At 43.5% G+C, this 24820-nt stretch overlaps 2 protein-coding genes across 2 annotated transcripts; both read right to left on the bottom strand.

Moving 5' to 3' along the window:
- Positions 1 to 316: 316 nt before the first annotated feature.
- Positions 317 to 17169, bottom strand: LOC311024415 (multidrug resistance-associated protein 1-like). Its single transcript, XM_084026813.1, has 30 exons — positions 17078 to 17169; positions 16127 to 16306; positions 15699 to 15824; positions 15349 to 15486; positions 14415 to 14540; positions 11531 to 11592; positions 11274 to 11405; positions 10929 to 11132; positions 10671 to 10848; positions 9029 to 9190; positions 8715 to 8807; positions 8440 to 8643; positions 7692 to 7838; positions 7363 to 7450; positions 6772 to 6968; positions 5904 to 6080; positions 5602 to 5769; positions 5175 to 5364; positions 5012 to 5084; positions 4790 to 4895; positions 4459 to 4666; positions 3697 to 4007; positions 3423 to 3622; positions 3123 to 3249; positions 2406 to 2507; positions 2148 to 2294; positions 1771 to 1929; positions 1325 to 1491; positions 1032 to 1226; positions 317 to 603 (listed from the first exon to the last, which is right to left on the bottom strand). Exons 1-30 carry the CDS (start codon positions 17117 to 17119, stop codon positions 495 to 497), a joined length of 4518 nt encoding a protein of 1505 aa, XP_083882939.1. The 5' UTR covers positions 17120 to 17169; the 3' UTR covers positions 317 to 494.
- A 797-nt stretch (positions 17170 to 17966) lies between these two features.
- Positions 17967 to 24801, bottom strand: decr1 (2,4-dienoyl CoA reductase 1, mitochondrial). The gene is made up of 10 exons (XM_084027560.1): positions 24689 to 24801; positions 22347 to 22552; positions 21446 to 21503; positions 21250 to 21336; positions 19992 to 20139; positions 19141 to 19240; positions 18943 to 19015; positions 18716 to 18862; positions 18554 to 18616; positions 17967 to 18279 (listed from the first exon to the last, which is right to left on the bottom strand). The coding sequence occupies exons 1-10, from the start codon at positions 24752 to 24754 to the stop codon at positions 18220 to 18222; spliced, it is 1008 nt and encodes a 335-aa protein (XP_083883686.1). The 5' UTR covers positions 24755 to 24801; the 3' UTR covers positions 17967 to 18219.
- Positions 24802 to 24820: the final 19 nt, after the last annotated feature.

The following is a 24820-nucleotide window of genomic DNA, read 5'->3' as shown; positions in this document are numbered from 1 at the left end:
ATTAAAACCTTGTACATCAATCCAATCCATTCATTAACGTCTCATTTTAATTCAAAGTTCCTTTAAATGGTAGAAATTAAGTTTTTGTTACTTGTAATGATATTTTGGATATTTTATGGGGATTTAATACTTTAAAATACAAGGGATATAATAAAATACAATTCAAGTAAGTAAGACAAAATAAATGGGACGTGGCCATATTGAAGCTGAGTCACAACTAATCAGACTGGAGAAAGAGAAGTGAGCAGAAATAAAAGCATGAACTCTATGTGTCAGCCCTGTGACAGTCTGGTGCCTTGGCCCAATTCCAGCTGGGATGGCCCAACCAGTCTTCATGACAAGTGATAGCGCCACCCTCTGGACATCAATGGTAACTCAGGTCAGATACAGCCAACAGGGTGATTCTGATGTATGAGAACTTAGGACGAATTGTCATGAAAAACATGATCTGAACGTCCATCCAACATCAACATTGTTTTTTTTAACAAAACATGTCAGTCCAAACCGGACTCATGACACATCTGGTAGAAGAGACCCTGCAGGCGGAGGAGCTGAGACGGGGAGTCCATCTCTGCAATGGAGCCTCGGTCCATCACGATGACCCTGAGGGAAGACAGACACAAGTCAAACACGAGTCAGTGTGAGAGGCAAGTCAAAGACAAGGAGTCAGAGAGACAAGTCAGAGGCAACTCAGAGAAAAATCAGAGATAAGTCAGAGAGTTAAAGTCTAAGAAATACTATGACATCTAAAAACACAAATATATGAATCCAAATATTTGTTTCTCCTTCCTGAAACGATTTTATGTGAACAGCTTCGATGGAGCTCCATCACATCTTTCTTCATTCATGAAGTTACCTGCTGCTGTGAGAAGGAGCGGTGTATAACTTCAGGATCTCCTAACAACTAATAAGACCAACATTGATGGTTCTGAGTAGTGTTGAGTTACACTGAAGGCTGCACTGCTAAGACCTTCATTCATCTCATCTTATATATGCTGCCTTAAAACCCAATAAAAACTACTCCTAAATACCTGGTGTAGTCCATGATGGTGTTGAGACGGTGTGCAATGGTGAGGACTGTACAGTCATCAAACTGAGTACGAATGGTGGACTGGATCAGCTGGTCTGTCTTCAGGTCCACGGCTGCTGTGGCTTCATCCAGAACCAGGATCTTGGTCTTCCTCAGGAGAGCTCTGGCCAAACACAGCAGCTGCCTCTGACCGAGACTGAGACAAAACATGTGAGTTTGATTGTTGCCGTTATACACCTGTCCTCTGGTGTTGCTCATGTGAAGCTTGTCCAGGTGTACCGTCGGTGGGTCTACCTGAAGTTCTCTCCTCCTTCACAGCACTGATGGTCCAGTTTTTGTGGCAGTGCGGACACAAAGCTGCTGAGATGAGCCAGTTCCAGAGCTTTCCACAGATCCTCTTCTGAACAGGTATCAAAGGGGTCCAAGTTCATCCTCAGAGAACCAGAAAACAGCACAGGGTCCTGGGAAAGAAAGGTCAGAGGTCACCGTAAAGCTTTTTACTGTACTACATTATTTGTACAGCAGTATTTCCAGTCTATTACAGTATGTGTACTGCAGTATTTCTAGTGTACTACAATATTTGTACTGCAGTATAAGTGCACTCCTGAATTTGTACTGTACTCATTTTTCAATGTACTACAGTATTTGTTTTTCCAGTGTGCTATGGAATTTGTACTACAGTAGTATTTGTTCTGCAGTATTTTCAGTGTACCACGGTTTGCAGTATTTCCCGTACTGACCTGAGGGATGATGGTGATTCTAGAGCGGAGGTCATGAAGGCCGATCTGAGAGATGTTGACTCCATCGATGAAGATCCGTCCCTTTGCTGCTTCTAGAATTCGGAAGATTCCCAAAGTCAGAGACGACTTCCCAGCGCCCGTCCTTCCAACAATCCCCACCTGTCAATGCATCATTTTATTCAACCATTATTAACTTATTACACATCATTGGGTTGTTTCCCCTCATATATTTCTATTTCTCAGTGGAACACACAGCTTCTATCACATGATGGACATCGAATGAAGTCCTGCATTGATACCGCATCACTTTAAGGGTAGTGGTACGATCATTCCTTTAAAGAAACCCTCATAACATGAGATTTCTGAACATCGCTGACCTTTTCTCTGCCCTGGATGTTGATGCAGATGTCGTTTAAAGCCCAGTCCAAACCTTTACGGTACTGCAGCCCGTAGTCTTCAAACTGGATGTTTCCTGTGGTCGGCCAGGCTGCCGGCAGCAAACTGCCCTCGAGGGTCCAGGCTGCCTGGGGAGACACATCGGGTCAGGAGGGCTGGATGATTGACAAGCATAGCTCCATAACCAAAGAAGAACTACAAGAAGAAGAAACTAGAAGAAGAAGAATATTTCTTCAGACCTCTTTGGGTGTGTTGTCGTACTCTTTGACTCTCTCCACCGACACAATGTTGTTCTCCACATCAGTCCAGGATCGAACAATCCAGCTCAGGATTCCTGTCACCTGCGAACACACAAACACAAACAAAATCATTCATCTGAAGCTTTCTTTGTCTGTTTGTTTGTCTTAAATCTGCAGAGAACAACAGACACAAGATACAGGATTTGATCTGAAGCTATATTTCAATGGTGCCGGTAGCTGCAGTGTTTACAGAGCTAACAGTGATATTTAAATTTTTGCTGCTCTCGTTTTGTGTTGTCATGGTGATTTTTCAAGTATTTGTTATGTTTTTTTGTGTCATTTTTATGTTGAACAACTTCTTTGTGTCGACTTTGGCTTCTAACATATTGTTGGAAATACAAGTTTTCACTTAAATTTTAAATCAAATTCTATTCCATAAATGAAAATCAACCCATCAATCAAATCTGCGTTGAGTTGTATTAGTTACATAGCAGGCATTTAATGACATGAGGTTTTGTGTGGGAGATGTCCCTTAAATGTGAGATATTTTGAACCAAGTCATTTTATTCTGACAACTTGTTTCACTTCTACAAACTGAAATGTCCATATAAACTATTTTGATAATAGATTCTCTACTTGAGCTGAACATAAACTCTGCGTCTATAAAGTCAGTATGGTTTCCTGGTTTAAAATCCATGTAGTTAAAGGGTTTTTGACCTGGAGGGAGTGGGTCACTGCCAGTCCAACGATGCCCGGGCTGAGTTCATCCCGACCTCGCACCGACAGGATGGCAGCAGCCAAAACCAACAGGTTCCCCAAAAACTCCAGATTCACAGCCAACCACCTGACAGAAATCCATGTAATAAAAAAATAATAAATACCAAAACATGCAGCAAAATATCCATCCATCCATTATCAACTGCTTATCCTGTTCAGGGTGGCAAATGCAAAAATAATGAAGCTAAATCTTACAATTATGACAAACATGATTAAAAAATGATCCACGTTTGAATGAACCTGGTGGCAACGAAGCGAGGGAAGTAAGCTTGCTGGTTGTTGTCGATGCGGCGGTCGGCCTGGAGGATGAAGCGGGGCTGTTCACCGAAGGCTCGGATGACGCTGGCGCCCTGCACCGTCTCGTTGAAGTGGCTGTAGATCGGTGAGCGACTCACCGCTTCCAGGCGTCGCAGCTGACAGGAAGATGACACGTAGAAACTCTGGAGAACCAGAAGCGCCACAAGTTAGAACCACATGAAGAGCTAAACCTCAGAGAAGTCCAGGTGGTTTTTACCTGTATGAAGATGTAGACGCCGGTGAGGGGGAGGAGCACCAGGCCTGTGAAGGGCGTGGCCAACAACAGGATGATGCAGACCTCCAGCAGCTTGAAGAGGTAGCCCAGCATCATCTTCAGCCCGTCGGGAATCATGCAGTCGATGGCGTCGATCTCTTTAGAGAAGCGGTTCAGGAGGTTTCCGCTGGGCGTCACCTCAAAGAAAGACATGGGGGAGTGCAGCACACTGTGGAGGAGGTCGACGTGAAGGTGGCGCGACGCTACGATACCAGCCAGAGCAATGGCGAGCGTCGTTCCAAACATCGCCAACGCTGAAACACAACAGGCCGGTTTTAATGGCCACAGTGCTGAAATAACTCCATAATGATGGTTATTAGTAAAAAAAAGTCTATAGTCATGATTTGTTAGGTCTGACAAGCTAACAACTTTTAAAATGCTTGTTTTCTGAATGGAGTCTGGTTGATGGGTGCTAGGCTATGCTAACGTTGTAGCTGCTCCATTAACACTCCTAATAAGGTCATCTAGACATAAACACGGCAGAGACATTGTTATTTGGACCGTAGACAGTCTCTGGTTTCTCCACGTAGTCTGGTCTGGTCTCTGGACTAATACTAGCTACTATCATAGACCTCTGGAGGACCACGGACCCAGGAGACAACATTTGTTTCCGAGAGTCACACAATGTCATGCTTGATGTGAACATATATATATATCAGCATCTACTTCGAATCAGTGTGAGCCGTGTGATGACCTTTGACCCACCCTGAGTGAAGCCAAGCGCTGCAAAGACGCTTAGCTTCAGTTGGTGGTCGCTCTGCGTGCCGTTGACAGGCAGCTCGTCGGCCCACAGGCTCAGCCAATAGTTGTAGGCCAACGAGGCGGCCTGCTGGAAGGCGCAGAGGAAGATGATGGTCATGATGAAGGTCAGGCCGACGGTCCTGAAATATTCTCTGTACATCTGCAGCTTCACCTGACAACAGGAGGAGAACGTCGCGGCGTCAACAGAAACATGTCACTCTGGTGTCTGAAAACAGGATCTGAATCTCCCCTGAGGTTTTTGAATCCATCATTAATGGTGCAAAGAAGGACCCACCCTTCCTGTGTGAGCCTTGTCATCCTCTGTGAGTTTCCCAGCATCCTCAGCAAGGTCCTGATCAACAGAATCCATCATCTGAACACTGGCACTGCCCATATCACAACTAGAACGCACACACACACACACAGTATATTTATTGCGTGTATTATTATGACATATAAGGCTGTATTTTCGTGGATCATTAAACATCTGAAGACCTGTTTCAATTTGTCTTTCTACCTGATCAGTTGCTCCAGAGAAAGATCGATGGAGAAATCCGTCATACTGAGGCGAGACACCGACTTCCTGCTGCCTACAAACACACACATATCCACAGTTCTACACACATACATTACATCTGAGTTCTACACCAAGTTAAGATAAGTTAAATTCAGGGTCCTACTCTTGTCTCTGGGGGCGGAGCCCTCCCTGCGCTGTTTCCCAACGAAGGTGTGGATAAATTTGGCAAAGGCTCCCTTCCTGTCCATCAGTGCCATGTAGGAGCCCATCTCTGAGATCTGACCCTCCTCCATCACCAGGATCAGGTCTGCTTTAGACAGGAAGCTGAGGCCGTGAGTTACCAGCACCCGGGTCTAAAAGGAAACACATCATATTTATTAAACTGTGAGGATCTTGTCAGGAATCACCCGTCTAGAGAACAGCTGGATAAAGGCATGAAGAACAGCTGGAGAGCTGATGGCCCCCTGTGTTCTGGGAAGACCTCTCGGAGGCCAATGCCAAAGTCACACACAACCAGGATCCACTGGTGGACTCAAAGGGCCAACAATGTCCACGTTGATCAGATTGTGGGTTTAGGTAAAGGGTCTTACCTTGTCTTTGAGGAGTCCTCTGGGTCCAATGACGCGGTCAAATATGTGTTGTCCCACGTGAGCGTCTACAGCTGACAGTGGGTCGTCCAGCAGGTAAACATCTGACTTCCTGTAGACAGCCCGAGCTAGACTCACCCTCTGCTTCTGACCCCCAGACAGGTTCAGACCCTGCAGTCAGTAAATACACCATCAATAAACATACAGTAAACAACAGTCAACAATAAATAGTCTAAGTATCTTTATTTGGTTAAACATGTCAACAGACCCTAACCCCTGAGGGGTTCAGTGGTCAGTGTTGGCACCTTCTCCCCGATCTCTGTGCTGTCTCCGGCGGGTAGGATGTCCAGGTCCGGCAGCAGAGCGCAGGCCTCCAGCACGCGATGGTACCAGCTCTCCTTTCTCTCTGAACCAAACAGAATGTTGTCCTTCAAAGAGGCGTTCTGGATCCAGGCCTGCTGGGAGACGTAGGCCACCGAACCCTGCACCGCCACAGTCAAAAATAACCTGCATTATCACCCAGACAGGGTCCTACTATGACATACAGAAATTCAGAAACTTTTAAAAAGATTCTTGACTTTCAAGATTCTCATCATACAGTTCTACCGTTTTACTTTTGGTACTTGAAGTATGTTATAATGGTAAACATTTGAAAGCTGGACTACTTTTTCTTAAGTAAAAGAAGAGTACTTCTTTCACCACTGTAAGCACAAAGTGAATGACTTCCTGGGTTTGATTTGGTCTCTCCTGAGTAAACATTTACCTGAAATAACTAAGAGCTGACAAAGTTTCATGTTGGAGTTCTGACTATCTGTCTGAAGCTCAAACTCAAGATGAACAGAATCCAGAGACCAAAACTATTGACTGAATCTTCAAGGAAACAGTGTTGTCATTCTGGCTTAGCTCCGCCCCTTGATATGACATCACAGATTTAAATGCGTATCTCAGTAATTCAGATCTGCTCCGACATGAAATAGGTTCTTCCTCGAGCCCAAACCTCATCCTAACCCTGCTACACCCTTTCAACATATTCATGGATATCAGGCTGGTAGTTTTTCTGTTATCCTGCTGACAAACAGACCAACAAACAAACCAAACCGAACATACGACCTCTTGTTCTTGTGCTTGAGGTAATAATACATATATGTATACATATATGTTCTTTGTCGTTACCTTGATGGAGACGGAGCCACTCCTCCTCTCCATCTCTCCTAACATGGCAGAGAGCAGGGATGACTTCCCCGAGCCAACATGGCCGACCACGGCCACCAGGGAGCCCGCCTCCACCTTCATGTTGATCCTCTGCAGACACGGTGGCCCGTCACTGATCCAGGAGAAGGAGCCACCCTCTATCGCCACGGCGTCTCCGCCTGAAGACACAACAGGGTTCTATGTGGTTCTGTATGGTTCCATCGGGTTCCAACATCTAGTCTGATAGGCAACTTGTTGTACATTTATGAATAAAATAAATAGATTTCTTTAAATGGCCAAACAATAAAAGAAAACAGAATACAAGCAGAGGTCAAAGTTAAGTTAATCTTCAATCTTCAATCTAAAAAAACATTAAAATTTGTCATTAAAGCTTCAAGATTTGGTCATTCAAACTAAGATATCCTATCAGTTTAGCCCTGCTTCCAGTCTTGGTGTTAAGCAACAGGTGAAACAGTGTCAGACAGGTGTGTGTGTGTGTGTGTGTGTGTGTGTGTGTGTGTGTGTGTGTGTGTGTGTGTGTGTGTGTGTGTGTGTGTGTGTGTGATGTCATACCTTTACTTTGAGGAAGTCTCTCCACGTTGTCAGGCTTCACTTCATCTTGACACAGGAAGTTTCCCAGACGTCTGAGCGAGACAACAGCCTGATCACAACAAATCAGATCGATTAAAAACAGATCAGTCATGTGACATCCACAGAAATGTAAAAGTAACATACAACAGGAAATTAATCTCCAGGGAGAGAGGAAAGTTCAATTCATGGGAAGGACATTTATAATAATTTATCAGAATGAAATCATTTATATCATGTATATTATTCATATTTTTTGTGATATTTGTGGCAATGTATTTCACCCACAAGGTACAGAAATAAAATAGACGTGCCTGCATGGTGGTGCTCATGGCGAAGGGAAGCTGACTCAGAGGATTCTTCAGGATGTTGATGAGAGCGACGGAAACAAATATTTTTTGAGCGTCTAGAACATTTCGCTCATCGATCGACACGTAGACGGCAAACACCGAGAAGGCGATCTGATCAGAGAAGATATAATAATAATTTAAAAAAAACTCACAACAGAGAGAAACAGTTACATGCTCAGTTGTCTCTTTTATGTGACATTTTAAAAAGATATATTATATAAAATAAATATATTATTTTGTTTTTCAGTCCGTTATTTGTGTTTTTTTATATAAAGAAACTTTTACCCTGCCACTACCAGGAAAATAGATTGAAAATGTCAATGGGGCTATTCTGCTTAAAGTAACATTTATTTAATTAAATCAACAGAAGACAGATTGTCTGATACATAAAGACAAAGGAAAAAGGACATTTTAGAATTGTTATGCATTGGAGTGTTATTACACTAACTTGACTTATTGTATTTTCCATATTTATTAGCTTTCTTTATTTTACTTTTTGGGTATTATATTTTCATTTTAACCATTTTTTCATTCAACCATGAAAATGACTTGAATTTTCTTTTGAAAGGGTGCTGGAATCATAATGTTGACCTCATGTGAAAAGTGATGCCCACCTTCTTTCACTTTTACAACTGACCAATCACTGAGTGAGGGGGGTGATGTCACAGCCCTCCTGATTGGTCCAGCAGACGTTAATCTGAGTACGACTCACCAGGAAGGAAGAGGAGTTGAAGGACGCCAAAGAGACGGAGTAGAGGATCTGAGACTTCTTCAGGGCCTGAAGTTCTCCGTCTCTCTGGACACCAACGCGTCTAAGGAACGCTTCCTCCCAGGCGTAAAACTTGAGAATCTTCACACCACTCAGGATCTCATTCATCAGTTTGAGCCGACCGTCCATGAACTTCATCTGAACTTCCTGAGAACCAGCAAATTCTTGTTCAACCAGTCGATCCACATCTGATCCAACGCCATCAAACTGTTTCTTACCTGCAGTTTGCTTCTAATTTTAGCGATGAATCCATTCAGAGGAAAGATCAGAAAGACAGTAATGATACCAGCCAGAGCAGACGGGCCAAGGAGCTGTCAACCAATCAATAATCAATCAATCAATCAGAACGACAGCAATGACACAAGCCAGAGAAGATGGACCAAGTCGATCAATCAATAATCAATCAACAATTCAGAACGACAGCAATTATACCAGCCAGAGAAGATGGACCAAGGAGCTGTCGATCAATCAATAATCAATCAACCAATCACAGAGAGGCTCGTCTCTGACGCCAGGTTGTTTTTGTTCATACCTGCCACAGGAAGTAGAAGCAGAGTGAGATCTCGATGGGCGTCAACCAAATGCTGTTGAAATAAACTACAAAGTCCATCAGCTTCTGAGTGTCGGCTGAAACCAGATTAACGATCTCTCCCAGGGTACACTGGCGCCGAGCCGAACTGCTGATCAGCAGACACTGAGGATTCAAACACACAAAACTTAATCACATCGCTGCTGATCAGTGGACACGAATGATTCAAACACACAAACTTTATTGACATCACTGCTGATCACTTCTATATAGAGGTACGAAGAGGAATATAAAGCGGACTTTGTAGAGGACTGTGTAGAGGACTTTATAAAAAACTATGTAGATGTCTAAATAGAGGACTATGCAGAGGACCATGTATATTACTATATAGCGGACTATGTATACGTCTATATAGAGGGCCATATATAGGACTATGAAGATATTTCTATAGAGGACTATTTAAAAGACTATGTAGAGGACTATAGTACAACATAGAAGACTATACAGAGGACATTGGAGAGGACTACATAGAGGACTATATAGAGGACTATGTAAAGCATGATATATAGAGGACTATGTAGAGGACTATGTAAAGGATGATATAGAGGACTACATAGAGGACTATGTAAAGGATGATATAGAGGACTATGTAGAGGACTATGTAAAGGATGATATAGAGGACTATGTAGAGGACTACATAGAGGACTATGTAAAGGATGATATAGAGGACTATGTAGAGGAATATGTAGAGGATGATATAGAGGACTATGTAGAGGACTATGTAGAGGATGATATAGAGGACTATGTAGAGGACTATGTAGAGGATGATATAGAGGACTACATAGAGGACTATGTAAAGGATGATATAGAGGACTACATAGAGGACTATGTAAAGGATGATAGAGGACTACATAGAGGACTATGTAGAGGACTATGTAAAGGATGATATAGAGGACTATGTAGAGGACTATGTAAAGGATGATATAGAGGACTACGTAGAGGACTATGTAAAGGATGATATAGAGGACTACATAGAGGACTATGTAAAGGATGATATAGAGGACTATGTAGAGGACTATGTAGAGGACTATGTAAAGGATGATATAGAGGACTATGTAGAGGACTACATAGAGGACTATGTAAAGGATGATATAGAGGACTATGTAGAGGACTATGTAGAGGATGATATAGAGGACTATGTAGAGGACTATGTAGAGGATGATATAGAGGACTATGTAGAGGAATATGTAGAGGATGATATAGAGGACTATGTAGAGGACTATGTAGAGGATGATATAGAGGACTACATAGAGGACTATGTAAAGGATGATATAGAGGACTATGTAGAGGACTATGTAGAGGATGATATAGAGGACTACATAGAGGACTATGTAAAGGATGATAGAGGACTACATAGAGGACTATGTAAAGGATGATAGAGGACTACATAGAGGACTATGTAAAGGATGATAGAGGACTACATAGAGGACTATGTAGAGGACTATGTAAAGGATGATAGAGGACTACATAGAGGACTACGTAGAGGACTATGTAAAGGATGATAGAGGACTACATAGAGGACTATGTAGAGGATGATCAATCTACCACACTACTGTGAGAGGAGGTCTCTCTGTCTGTCTGTTACCTTCCTGTAGACGAGTCCCATGACGGCAGTCTTCAGCCTCATGCCAACAGTGAAGTTGTGAAACATGTACTGATGATGCAGGAGAGACTGCAGACAGGAGAGCAGGAATAGCAGCGAGGCGAAGAAGAATCCTTTCCACAACGCAGCTTCTTTATCCTGCATGAAGTCCAGCAGCAAGCTGACGCCAAAAACAATTTAAAAAAAATACCAACAATACAATAATAAATGAAGAATAAATACTCTCTGTCTCTGACTCACCTCAGCACCTGTGGCACGGCGAACATGAAGGCATCGTGCAGGAGGAGACACAGCGTCCCACACAAGAAGTACAACCCAAAGCTGCGACCCAGAGCCTGCAAGAGGAAGAGGATGTATCCTTGCCTCTTCCTGCTCTTCCTCAGCAGCTGTGTTTTTTCTGTCAGTGCGTCAGACCCACGACGCCAGGACCGGGACCAAGACCGGCTACTGGAGCGGGACCAGGACAGTCCAAAACCTTTAGACTCCTCCCTGTGGAACATCAAAACAAAAGACAGGTGCGATTACCGATTGAATATAATTAATATGAATAATAATTAATTTAAATATGAAATGTGTATGCCATACTGCAGTTGATGTTGGCAGTTCTGAGTCCACAACTTGTCCAAGTCTGTCATGATCCGGATCGATGAGTCCTGGTCCCGCAGGGGCCAGAGGTCCAAAGCTTGCAGGGGGCGCCGGTAACCCTGAACCACCAAACTGACAGGAAGAAAAAAACTATAATTATTATTATTATTATTATTATTATTATTATTATTATTATTATTATTATTACTATTATTATTATTATTATTCGTAGTATTAGTTTGATTGTTCGTTCGTACCTGCTGAACCAGAAGAAGAAGAACTTGGAGAGAAACGAAGCATCTTCTTCTGGACATTGGTTCTAATAACAGAAAAATGATGTCTTTTAACCTCATATTTAACATGTTTGTCAGGACAAACCACTGATTAATTAAAAAGGTGATGATTCAACTCATGGACATAGGTGTGTGTGTTACCTGGATGTAGGTGTGTGTGTGTTACCTGGATGTAGGTGTGTGTGTGTTACCTGGATGTAGGTGTGTGTGTTACCTGGATGTAGGTTTGTGTGTGTTACCTGGATGTAGGTGTGTGTGTGTTACCTGGATGTAGGTGTGTGTGTTACCTGGATGTAGGTTTGTGTGTGCTACCTGGATGTAGGTGTGTGTGTGTTACCTGGATGTAGGTGTGTGTGTTACCTGGATGTAGGTTTGTGTGTGTTACCTGGATGTAGGTGTGTGTGTGTTACCTGGATGTAGGTGTGTGTGTTACCTGGATGTAGGTTTGTGTGTGTTACCTGGATGTAGGTGTGTGTGTGTTACCTGGATGTAGGTGTGTGTGTTACCTGGATGTAGGTTTGTGTGTGTTACCTGGATGTAGGTTTGTGTGTGTTACCTGGATGTAGGTGTGTGTGTTACCTGGATGTAGGTGTGTGTGTGTTACCTGGACATAGGTGTGTGTGTGTTACCTGGATGTAGGTGTGTGTGTGTTACCTGGATGTAGGTGTGTGTGTGTGTGTTACCTGGATGTAGGTGTGTGTGTGTTACCTGGATGTAGGTGTGTGTGTTACCTGGATGTAGGTTTGTGTGTGTTACCTAGATGTAGGTGTGTGTGTGTTACCTGGATGTAGGTGTGTGTGTGTTACTTGGATGTAGGTGTGTGTGTTACCTGGATGTAGGTGTGTGCGTGTGTGTTACCTGGATGTAGGTGTGTGTGTGTGTTACCTGGATGTAGGTTTGTGTGTGTTACCTGGATGTAGGTTTGTGTGTGTTACCTGGATGTAGGTGTGTGTGTGTTACCTGGATGTAGGTGTGTGTGTTACCTGGATGTAGGTTTGTGTGTGTTACCTGGATGTAGGTGTGTGTGTGTTACCTGGATGTAGGTGTGTGTGTTACCTGGATGTAGGTTTGTGTGTGTTACCTGGATGTAGGTTTGTGTGTGTTACCTGGATGTAGGTGTGTGTGTTACCTGGATGTAGGTGTGTGTGTGTTACCTGGACATAGGTGTGTGTGTGTTACCTGGATGTAGGTGTGTGTGTGTTACCTGGATGTAGGTGTGTGTGTGTGTTACCTGGATGTAGGTGTGTGTGTGTTACCTGGATGTAGGTGTGTGTGTTACCTGGATGTAGGTTTGTGTGTGTTACCTAGATGTAGGTGTGTGTGTGTTACCTGGATGTAGGTGTGTGTGTGTTACTTGGATGTAGGTGTGTGTGTTACCTGGATGTAGGTGTGTGCGTGTGTGTTACCTGGATGTAGGTGTGTGTGTGTGTTACCTGGATGTAGGTTTGTGTGTGTTACCTGGATGTAGGTTTGTGTGTGTTACCTGGATGTAGGTGTGTGTGTGTTACTTGGATGTAGGTGTGTGTGTTACCTGGATGTAGGTGTGTGTGTGTGTGTTACCTGGATGTAGGTGTGTGTGTGTGTTACCTGGATGTAGGTGTGTGTGTGTGTTACCTGGACGTAGGTGTGTGTGTTACCTGGATGTAGGTTTGTGTGTGTTACCTGGATGTAGGTTTGTGTGTGTTACCTGGATGTAGGTTTGTGCGTGTTACCTGGATGTAGGTTTGTGTGTGTTACCTGGATGTAGGTTTGTGTGTGTTACCTAGACGTAGGTGTGTGTGTTACCTGGATGTAGGTGTGTGTGTTACCTGGATTTAGGTGTGTGTGTGTGTTACCTGGATGTAGGTGTGTGTGTGTTACCTAGACGTAGGTGTGTGTGTGTTACCTGGACGTAGGTGTGTGTGTGTTACCTGGACGTAGGTGTGTGTGTGTTACCTGGATGTAGGTGTGTGTGTTACCTGGATGTAGGTGTGTGTGTGTTACCTGGATGTAGGTGTGTGTGTTACCTGGACGTAGGTGTGTGTGTGTTACCTGGATGTAGGTGTGTGTGTGTTACCTGGATGTAGGTGTGTGTGTGTTACCTAGATGTAGGTGTGTGTGTGTGACCTGGACGTAGGTGTGTGTGTGTTACCTGGATGTAGGTGTGTGTGTGTTACCTGGATGTAGGTGTGTGTGTGTTACCTGGATGTAGGTGTGTGTGTGTTACCTGGATGTAGGTGTGTGTGTTACCTGGATGTAGGTGTGTGTGTTATCTGGATGTAGGTTTGTGTGTGTTACCTGGATGTAGGTGTGTGTGTGTTACCTGGATGTAGGTGTGTGTGTGTTACCTGGACGTAGGTGTGTGTGTTACCTGGATGTAGGTGTGTGTGTGTTACCTGGATGTAGGTGTGTGTGTGTTACCTGGACGTAGGTGTGTGTGTTACCTGGATGTAGGTGTGTGTGTGTTACCTGGATGTAGGTGTGTGTGTGTTACCTGGATGTAGGTGTGTGTGTGTTACCTGGACGTAGGTGTGTGTGTTACCTGGATGTAGGTGTGTGTGTTACCTGGATTTAGGTGTGTGTGTGTGTTACCTGGATGTAGGTGTGTGTGTGTTACCTCGACGTAGGTGTGTGTGTGTTACCTGGACGTAGGTGTGTGTGTGTAACCTGGATGTAGGTGTGTGTGTGTTACCTGGATGTAGGTGTGTGTGTGTTACCTGGATGTAGGTGTGTGTGTGTTACCTAGATGTAGGTGTGTGTGTGTTACCTGGATGTAGATGTGTGTGTGTTACCTGGATGTAGGTGTGTGTGTGTTACCTGGATGTAGGTGTGTGTGTGTTACCTGGACGTAGGTGTGTGTGTGTGTTACCTGGACGTAGGTGTGTTTTTCAGAGAGTGGTCTGCGGTCAGAGACACAGCTGAGGATGAGCTGGATGAGTTGGAGGGAAAAACAGATGAAGAACGCCACGAAACGGACAGCATCTGAAGAAAAACCCTGGAACGGCAATGAGCAGACAACATTTCAAGTTATTTAAGTGATATATATATATAAATAAAACATGTGGATATATATTAAAATATCAATCACGTATCTGCATCAGTATTAAATTGAAAGAATTCTAAACATGAATTTGAGATTTTAATTTCCCTTGTAATGTAAATGGCTAGTAACCACAGAAAAGCACATTACATTTTTTAATAGTTCTGCAACTGTCTTTAGAAGACATGAGGCTATTACAAATAATAAATGACTATTCACTTTGAGGTAACAACTCCACAAACCTCATTTTTTCATATTCCTTCATACATTCAACAGGTTTTTCCCAAAGAGACTTAAGTAACTCAGTGGAAACTTATGGACTCCAAGTTCACAGAAACACTTGTTTGTCCAGGAATCCTTCTATGTAATTAACAACTAACTTTGAACTGCTTCCTAAGAAATGGTGAACACAGACACACTTCACACATCCACAGGAAATTACATTCAGAGCTGTGAAATACTGCAGCTGAAAGCGAAGAACATAGGGGGAAAACATTAAAACAAACTCACACAAACTCACACTCCACAGTCACACCTGGCATCCATTATGTTCCCTTTACAACTAAACTGAAACAAAACAAAAACGCGCCAAAACTTCTTGGTTAATGAAACTAACATCAGTCTCCACTGATCCTCCACAGTCCAGTAGAGTCCAGATCACAGCTGACCCCCTGAGCCCAGGGAGGTGCCATTCCACCTCACATTAACTACTGCAGAGATTTAAACCATGAGTGTAAATTATAAATAATAAAATCATTTGTACCTGATCAATAATCTGCTCGACATCAGCCTTCAGAGGAGCGAGGGAGCAAAGAAACAGAAGAGTCCAGAACAGGAAGAGGAGGACGGATGAACGAACACCCTTTATTCTTTCTAATTGGATAATAACAACAGCAAAAACCTGAGGAGGAGGAGGAGGAGGAGGAGGAGGAGGAGGAGGAGGAGGAGGAGGAGGAGGAGGAGGAGGAAGCAAGGATGTTCTTGTGAGTGAATTGAACAACAGATGAGCAACAGTTTTGGTTTGATTGTTTTTTAGGTGGCCATTCTGAGGGACCATTGGATCTGGTCCATTGCCATGGCAACCAGTGTCCATACAAAGGACCAGTAACATACCAGGGTGAGGCTCCTGATCAATGGACCCATCAGGATCACCAAGTGGCTGTGCATCTCCTGATTCCTCTTCACCAGGAAGTAAAACATCTCCAGAAGACCGAAGGAAGCCAGACTGAGACCCAGGAGCTGCAACAGACACCAAGCTTAGACCAGAGACGAGAAAGATCAGGTTCAGACCAGAGAGACCAGGTTTAGACCAGAGGGACCAGGTTTAGACAAAAGTCCAGACACCAGAGAGAGGAGATATAGACCAGGGAGACCAGAATGAGACCAAAGAGATGAGATTGAGACCAGAGAGATCATGTTTATACCAGAGGGACCAGGTTTAGACGAAAAACCAGAGAGACCAGAGACACCCGATTTGGACCATAGTTAGAACTCTGAGTCCTGAACCTGGAACTGATTAAGCCTCAGCACTGTTTTCATACCGTCTTGCTGCAGCACAGTTTGGACAGCGGGATGATGCCTTGGTGTGGGCGGAGCTGCAGGTACAGCAGGTAAAGAGGAGAACAGGTCCACAGGTAAATACAGGGGAACCACACCAGTACAGTGTGCTGGAAACACTGGGTTAGGTCTGGACGGGATGTGTACCAAGTCAGGTTCCAGTCCTGAAACCAGAAAACACTGTGTATCAAATCTCAAAGTCAGTGTCCACATTTCACCGTCACGTGAGTGATGTACAGTATGAACAAATAAGGTGAGTGACATGCAAACAAGAGAGTGATGTATAAACAGGTAAACAGGGGATTAATGTGGAAACAGGGTTAGTGACGTGTACACAGTTAAACAGGTGAGTGATGTGTTAGTAGATACATAGGTAAGTGATATATAAACAGGTGAGTGATGTGAAAACAGGAATGATTAATGTATAAATAGGTGTGTGATATTTCAACAGGTAAACGGTAGTGATGTGTAAAGAAGTAAACAGGTGAGTAATGTATAAACAAGTGGGTGATGTTTAAACAAGTAAACAGGCAAATGATGTATAAACAGGTGAGTGATGTATGAACAAGTAAACAGGTGAGTAATGTTTAAACAAGTGAGTGATGTATAAACAAGTAAACAGGTGAGTAATGTATAAACAAGTAAACAGGTGAGTAATGTTTAAACAAGTGAGTGATGTGTAAACAGGTAAACAGGTAGTAATGTATAAACAAGTGAGTGATGTATAAACAAGTAAACAGGTGAGTAATGTATAAACAAGTGAGTGATGTGTAAACAGGTAAACAGGTAGTAATGTATAAACAAACATTCCTGTCCGCTTTAATTTAAATCAAACATTGTACTTTAATTGACTCAGTGATTTAAATCAGTTCATGCTAGTTAACCAGACAAACTAATAATACTTATTTCCTAAAGCAGTTTAAGGTTGAACTCACCCAGAGAGGATCCAGACCGCTCACACTGCACAGATTCTCCATTTCTACAACTCTTCTTTAACTGTCTTTATTTTCTTTCTTCTTTTACCGTCTTCTTCTTTAGTTTCTGCTTCTGCTGCGTAAAGCCCGTCTGATAGAAACACTGTTGAGAGAATACTCTCGCTCTCTCTGTCTGTTTTTCTCAGTCCGTCTGTCTCTCTGTGTATGCCTGTCTGTCTGTCTGTCTCTCTCTCTCTCTCTCTCTCTCTCTGAGTGAATGGAGGACTGAGTGCCGAGTGGGGTGCGTGTGGAGCATTTTCACCATTTCAAGTGAGTTTTTCTTACCTTTTCCTCTCTTTATTACTTTTTATGTGTATGTTTTTTCACAGGTAATATCTGCAACAAGGCGGGGGGACATGGGTTCGACTCATGCTTCATCCAGTTCTACATTAAAGCCTTATAGTGTGTGTGTTTGTTAGGGTGAGGCTCCCGGAATTTCACCAGTTCTGCAGCCTTTGTATCAGGTAAACAAAACCCTTCAATAAAAGGCACATTAACTGAGCTAAATTGGTTTGCGCATGGGGACTGGTGAAATTTTGTTTATTTATATATATATTTTAGAGGTATTCAGTCACAAGAAAATTGCTCACTAGCACCACCCTTAGGAAAATTGTCAAATGGAGCATTGCTACAGAGGTTTGGTGGGGCTTGAGTTCACTGTCCTGAATTCCACCATCGCTCTTCAACACCACTGTGATAAATACCTGTGTGTTGTCGCCAGTAAGTGTTTGATTTAACTCAAAGATGAAGAAGATCAGATGTTGCAGCAGAATGTTGAAACATGTTTAAACCTCCAACTTAGAACTTTTATCAACAAAACAGCCTGAAACATAAAAACTGACAACTGTAATCAACCTCATCACTTTTATCTTTAAACAACAGAAACAGTTCAGGTTAAAACTTTGTTTTATTATCAAACAGTAGTATTTGTCTTTACATTAAGCATGCACAGCTATTCACATGACTGCCCCGTCAGGCTAAATGTCTCCTGTGTCAAAAAGTATTAAACAGCCCTCAGATTCTTTCATCGAAACATCAGCAGATGAGCGGGTCCACCTGAACACCATGATCTGATTGGTTGTTGTGGTCCAATGAGGAGTGTTCTAGGAGCCTTTAACGTTTCTAGCCATCATCCCAATCATCTTCCACTGATCTGGAGTCACCTGAGACACAAACACACATTGATTCATTATGATTATTATTATTATTATTATTATTATTATTATTATCTGTAACAATTGGAGCCAATATGAACAATAAAATTATGTAATGCTGAATGTTATCAATTATTATTATTATTAATATTATTGCATTGTCAGTCACCTCAGAAGTTACTTCTCTCAGAGTCAACCCACTTAACGTCATAATAATAATAATAATAATAATGATTATAATATTCAATGTTTTCTGAGGGAAACATTTCAGTGCGACACTCACCCTGCGCAATTCGTTAAACTCTCCGGCCATCGAAACGTATTCTCCTCCATCTAACCGAATCACCTGAAAACAGACACAAAGGGAACAGTAAGTCTTTTAAAATCATTCTTAACTCTGATCAAAGATCAATCTAAACTCTGATACAGGATCAGTGAAACTCACAGCTCCAGACATCCATGTGGCGTACTCGCTGCTCATGTAAGCTGCTAGGTTTGCTATTTCTTCTGGTTGTCCAAGTCGACCTGTCGGAATTCGACTGATCGTCGCCTTCTCAAAGGATCCGGTCGGGTCCAGACGGCTGAATGCCCCCTAAACAAAACAACAACAGGTAAACAACAGACAACTGCAAACAAACAATAATCATCAGCTGTCGAGTCAAATTGCAGTACCTTGGTTCTGATTGGTCCAGGCTGGATGATGTTGAATCTGTGGCCATAGCGCCCCCACTCTGCCGCCAGAGACCTGACACATAGACACAACAGCAGTGTTACCATGGCAACCACACATCAGGAATCATATCATAATGATTTAATGAGAACAGTATGTGTGATCTGTGAACCACTTAAAAGGTTAAAGGTCAGACTGACTTGTAAAGTGCTTCGATTCCAGCCTTTGCTGACGCACTCGGGACCACGAAACCAGAACCAGACTCAGCGTAGATGGTCGTGATAGCCAGGAAGGATGCACCTGAACAATAAATAACAATAAGAATGATGGAGTTTTTTTTATCTCCCCTCTAGTTAGGAGTTTAAGTTAAGTTTTTCTGACATTTTGTTCCTGTGAGCTTGTGATTATGATATGGGAAGTCGTGAGGACACCGCAGCTAAGGGACGGCAACACAGACAGAGCAAGGCAACAATTACACAAGCTAGCAACATGTAAAGCAGGAAATGACTCTGGTTCAGTCAGAAAGGTCTTAAACAAACAAACAAATAAATAAAAAGAATGTGCTTAAAAGTCCTTATATACACAACTTCATACAAAACTAAGCCACTAACATTTGTGTACGAAATACAGTTCTGACCTTTCTGACTCTGACCTTTCTAACTCCGGATCGGTCTCTGACCTTTCTATCTCCGGATCGGCCTCTGACCTTTCTAACTCCGGATCGGCCTCTGACCTTTCTAACCCCGGATCGGCCTCTGACCTTTCTAACCCCGGATCGGCCCCTGACCTTTCTAACCCCGGATCTGCCCCTGACCTTTCTAACCCCGGATCGGCCCCTGACCTTTCTAACCCCGGATCGGCCCCTGACCTTTCTAACTCCGGATCGGCCCCTGACCTTTCTAACTCCGGATCGGCCCCTGACCTTTCTAATTCCGGATCGGCCCCTGACCTTTCTAACCCCGGATCGGCCTCTGACCTTTCTAACCCCAGATCGGCCTCTGACCTTTCTAACCCCGGATCGGTCTCTGGCTTTTCTAACCCCAGATTGGACCTTTCTTATTCTGGATCAGCCTCTTGCCCAGCTCCAGAGTAACGAAGGCTGTCCCATTCAGGACGATGTCAGTGATGGTCTTCCAGGCGTTGGGTGACAAATTTTCTGACGGAGAGATAAAGTTTCCTGCCGCATTGTTGATGATCACCTGAACCAATCAGGACACACAAACACTGATGTCATTATCAAAACATGGGGGGGGGGGGGCTAAAAAAACGGCAATAATTTGAAAGACTAATTTGCTTATTACTCTATTAATTGCAACTATATGTAAACAGTAACAGTGCAACAGCGTTAAAGCGCAAGCGACTCCTGTCGCTGACTGGGCAGGGTCCGTCTGGGGAGGGGGGGGGGGGGGGGATTGGGGTCTGATCAGCACCTGGGAGTAATGGGCACAGGGGTGGGTGCCACCTTGTTGGATGGTGGTTTTGCCCCTCAACAGATCCACTTGGGTGTAGTGATACGTTTAGGGATTGGTTGGGTGACCTGGGGCTCGTGCCTTCCATCTCCTCTCCTGGAGCTGCGGAGTAGTGGCCTGGTTAGTGGTGGGTGTCTGTTCTACAGGGTTTCCACTATGTGTATTTTGCTTCGGACCTATATGAAATGTCAAAGTGGCAATGACACAACTCTGCAAGTGCTTTAATTTGACACGACAGTGAAGACACATCGGCGTGGCGCTCTAGTGAGACACAACCGAGGCCAGACAGGGAGACGGACGAGTAAGGAGAAAGTTAGCGAGAGAAAGGTAGATTTAACAAGCTGATGTTAAATAACATAGATTTTATAGTTTTAGAAAAATATTCACCATTAATGTTATTCATTATTGGTTTGCGTTGCATGGTATACTAGAAAAGTATTGTGATACCCTGCCTTTAAAACATTACAATACCCAGTTTTATTAGTCTGGTACTTCAAGTATTACAGTGTTTCAATGAGTTGCCTTTGTGACATGAAGGACTGAATGGATCCATAACATTGCACAGTTAAAACAGAGTTGCCCTACTCGCATACCATTGTTAGGTGAACTCCATTGACACAAACATGATGAATCGCATCCACAACAAATTCCCACGTGCATTTATTTTTATTTTTTCCCGCCCTCACAGACTCATGCCAGCGGAATACTTTGAGCCCCGTCAATACTTTAATTTAGTCGCAGCTGAACAGTCAGAGCAGTTTGTCCCGGTACAGGGTTGGGGTAAGCATAATGTCAATAAGTTGCTCACAAGTATAGACAAACAAACGTGTGTACTCTTACATCAGGAAGTCCCGTCAGAGTTTCCATCTGGTCAACACAGTGAGAGACGGCCTCAGGATCTCTGACATCACACTGGACCGCATGCACCTGAGACAGGTGGAGTGTAACAGAAGGTGTCAGGTAAGGTGTCAAGTGAGGTGTCCGGTGAGGTCAGTGGGTCGGTCTGGTCTAGTCCCTTCTCATTGTGTTGCGTCACCTTGTTTCCTGTCTGGCTGCTGATCTCCTCAGCGGTTTTCTGCAGGACATCCAACTTCCTGAACAGTAAACACATGAATTAGTGATTATTAAATCACAACTATTTGAGCAATGTTCATGAAAAGCTCATAAAATACATTTCTTTTAACTTGTCTGTCTTCTACAGTCCAACACAAGTATAATAACTTATAAATATATATAGTGTCATCTGCATAGAAGGGCATCTCCCCCCCCCCATTCTTTAATGATTTCTCAAGAGGAAACGTGTTTCTGGAGAATAGACGAGGACGGATGGATCCCTGACGGACCCCACAGTACAACAGGTAACAGTTGAAGCTTATAAGAATTTAAGGGTCAAAGGATAATGTATTGTTATTATTCAACACAGGGACGGCCAAACGCCACATCATGCTCACAGAGAATGATGGCCGTGATATCCGAAGTGGATATCATCATCGTATTGCCGTAGACCTGAACACGAACAAGCAAGGTCGGCTTTTGACTTTTTCACCCTGGGACCTGGTTTAAAAAACGTGCATTCACAAGCACCAAAAACTCCAGATCTGTGTGGACGGACGGCCCAAACATGCAAGACTTCTGCGTTTAAATTTGCCATGTGGACAGGCCCTAAAACTGGTAGCGAAGGCCCTCCAGCAGCACCTGCAGTGTTCAGCCAGCTCAGTGTTGTGAACGGGAACTAGTGTTACATGTTCAGCTGCTAGTGAGGGACGGAGCTGTCTGCTGCACTGCTGGCTGACGTTTGCGCCTCACTCTAACACTGTCCTCTCCATCAATAAAGGCAAAAATAGCCACACAAAAAGTCTAGCAGCTCAGTTCAGAATAAGTCTTTTACTTGACTTATTGTAAAGATCTATTATTATATCTACAACGTGACCTCTGACCTGCTGGCGATGACACACTGGGCTCCCAGCTGAGACAGCGCCGTTGTCATGGCTCGGCCCAGGCCCGTCCCCCCTCCTGTGATGAACGCCACTCGGTTGTTGAAACTTCCTGACGGAAGCATGGCGCCTTCAGCCGGTGGGAAGAACGCCGCCTGAGGAAGAGAACCGGCCTCCTGAGGAAGAACCGCCGAGCTGTGGAACCATGACTGAAAGAGAACAGAAGGATGAAAACATGAATGGAAGAAAGAATACGTGGCCGTGTGTCAAAACGTCAGTTTAAAGTGTAAAAATGCATTTCGTTATCTTTTTCATGCATATGGGGTGGGCAGTTAGCGGATCGTGAGGTAAAAACAGATGAATGTGATCATTTATGTTTCGGCCCAGAATGGCTGATACAACCTTTAAAGGTTGAGTAGAGGGTTCTATTCCGATACACTTTCTGTTATATTACTTAGGGGAGTGGCTTTGGACAGATGTCTGAATGAAGTGGGAGATTAGGCGAATTCGACTTGATGTAGCCGCCTGCAGCGTGCTACCTAACGTGATGTATTGTGGGTTGAAAGCGATGCATGATGGCTAGAATTGTGTCCGACATAGCAGCCGTCTGCAAAGACGTCACAGGGTCGCGACCATATCACGTGACCCAAAACATGGCGGGAACAAGTTTTTAAGAGCCGCTTCTTGCAGCGCGGTCTACGACGGCTGCAACCGGCTTGCCCACACCTCCGCTACAGCGGAATGGCTCTCTATTGGTTGAAAGTTCAATGACGTGTGTTCAGGTCCGCACTCGGCGGCCACCTTGTGGTGAAATTATTTAATGATTTGCCTTTTTATTTTGGTCGCTTTTATGTCATAGCTTGATCTAAAGTTCTGTGCATTGTGCTGTGAGTAGGCCTATTTATCTGTGAGGTCTGGTTAATACAAACATAGAATGATAATACAAATATACTGAAAAAAAATAATGCCTTCCACATTCCGCCTTACGTGTGTGTGTGTGTGTGTGTGTGTTATATAGCATATCCTCTTTGGTTTGCTGACGTGTTCTATCGCTTGAACACCATAGTCACGTTGACTTTGTTGAGGGGGCGTGACTACAACAAAGTCACGCCCCCTCAAACACCTGCAGCTCTCGTCGGCGTGATAAGTCAAGTCAAGCCAAGACCATCCTGAACAAGCCTATTTTTTCAAATCAGCCTTTGCCTTCAGTCAAATTCTGTGTTTTTTCCAGATGACCTGCTCTGCCTTTAATTTATCCATTGCTATCGGTATGAAACACAAAGTGTTTCTGAATAGAGTGGTGAAGTCCCGCCCCTCCATTTCCGGGACATGGGTCCTCAAAAGCAAAAAAATATCAATGCGATTCAATGGGTAGATACAAATTATTTTCTGGTCCCGTTTGAATTGTGCCATGGATTTCACATATGTTCTTTGTGATATTTAAAGAAATTTTTTCACGCAAAGAAGACGACAATTAAGCGCGAAGAGTTTTGATAAAGTTAGGTTTTGTGTGAGCCGCTTTGTGAACTACAGCTCCTCGCTGTTCTCGTCGCGAATGATATACGTCACCACCCGCCGAGTCCGAAGTCCGCCGAGATGGCTGTTTCTCTGCTCCACTTCACCGCTTTTTTCCAAGGGCAGAATAAAAGTATCGAAAGGGGGGAGAACCACTATAAGTCGGGTCATGTGGAGAGCCTCAACTTCGCCGATGGGGAGGGAAAAGGGCGATGACGTGACGTCACATACGCGACACAACATGTAGTCTTTATCATTGTGTTTTCTCAATGAATTTTAACTGAAGAATTGCACAATAAACGGTCAAACTCTTGACATGGAAAATTATAATTTAAGCCTATAAACAACATTTGTGTAATCCAAGGCATAACGACCGGGGGATCAGATAATAATTATTTTCCGTCCATTGAACACCATTCATTTTTTTCGCTCCGAAAGGACCCATGGCGCCGTTACTTCCTGCTTCCGCTTCGGCACTCTATAGAATCACCTACTCAACCTTGTGCAGAATAACTAGGAAAATACCAAGATAACACAAACAGACATTTCTTTTCTTTACACCTGTAATTTCCTGTTGTTTATTACTGTAATGTTGAATACGACGTGTTTGTTTGATTGTGCAATAAAGAAGAAAAAAAAGATAAAAACTAATCCCCGTGCACTCAGAGCAAGTGTGCGCGTGCACGAGAAATAGGTGAAAGGTCAAACTAAAGTAACACCGAATGTTTGTTGATTATTGTTTGTGTTGATGCTTTGCAGCTGCGCTCTGACGTCACAGTTTTAATGACTTTATTTGATTTACAGTTGTATATGTTTAAATGTTTTCTCACCCTGAGAAGTGAAGTCTTCACTGATCCGAAAAGGTGGGCTTTCCTCCAACACACAACTGCCGCCATGTTGTTCGCGTTTACCTTTGACCCGGATTATTCCAACCTGGAGGAGAGAGGGGTCGCTAATGGAGA

This window comes from Eutrigla gurnardus, assembly GCF_963514095.1.
Source record: "Eutrigla gurnardus genome assembly, chromosome: 14".
Classification (NCBI taxonomy): Eukaryota; Metazoa; Chordata; class Actinopteri; order Perciformes; family Triglidae; genus Eutrigla; species Eutrigla gurnardus.
Note: the sequence above shows the minus strand (reverse complement) of the source record. Positions and strands in the feature narration are given on the sequence as shown.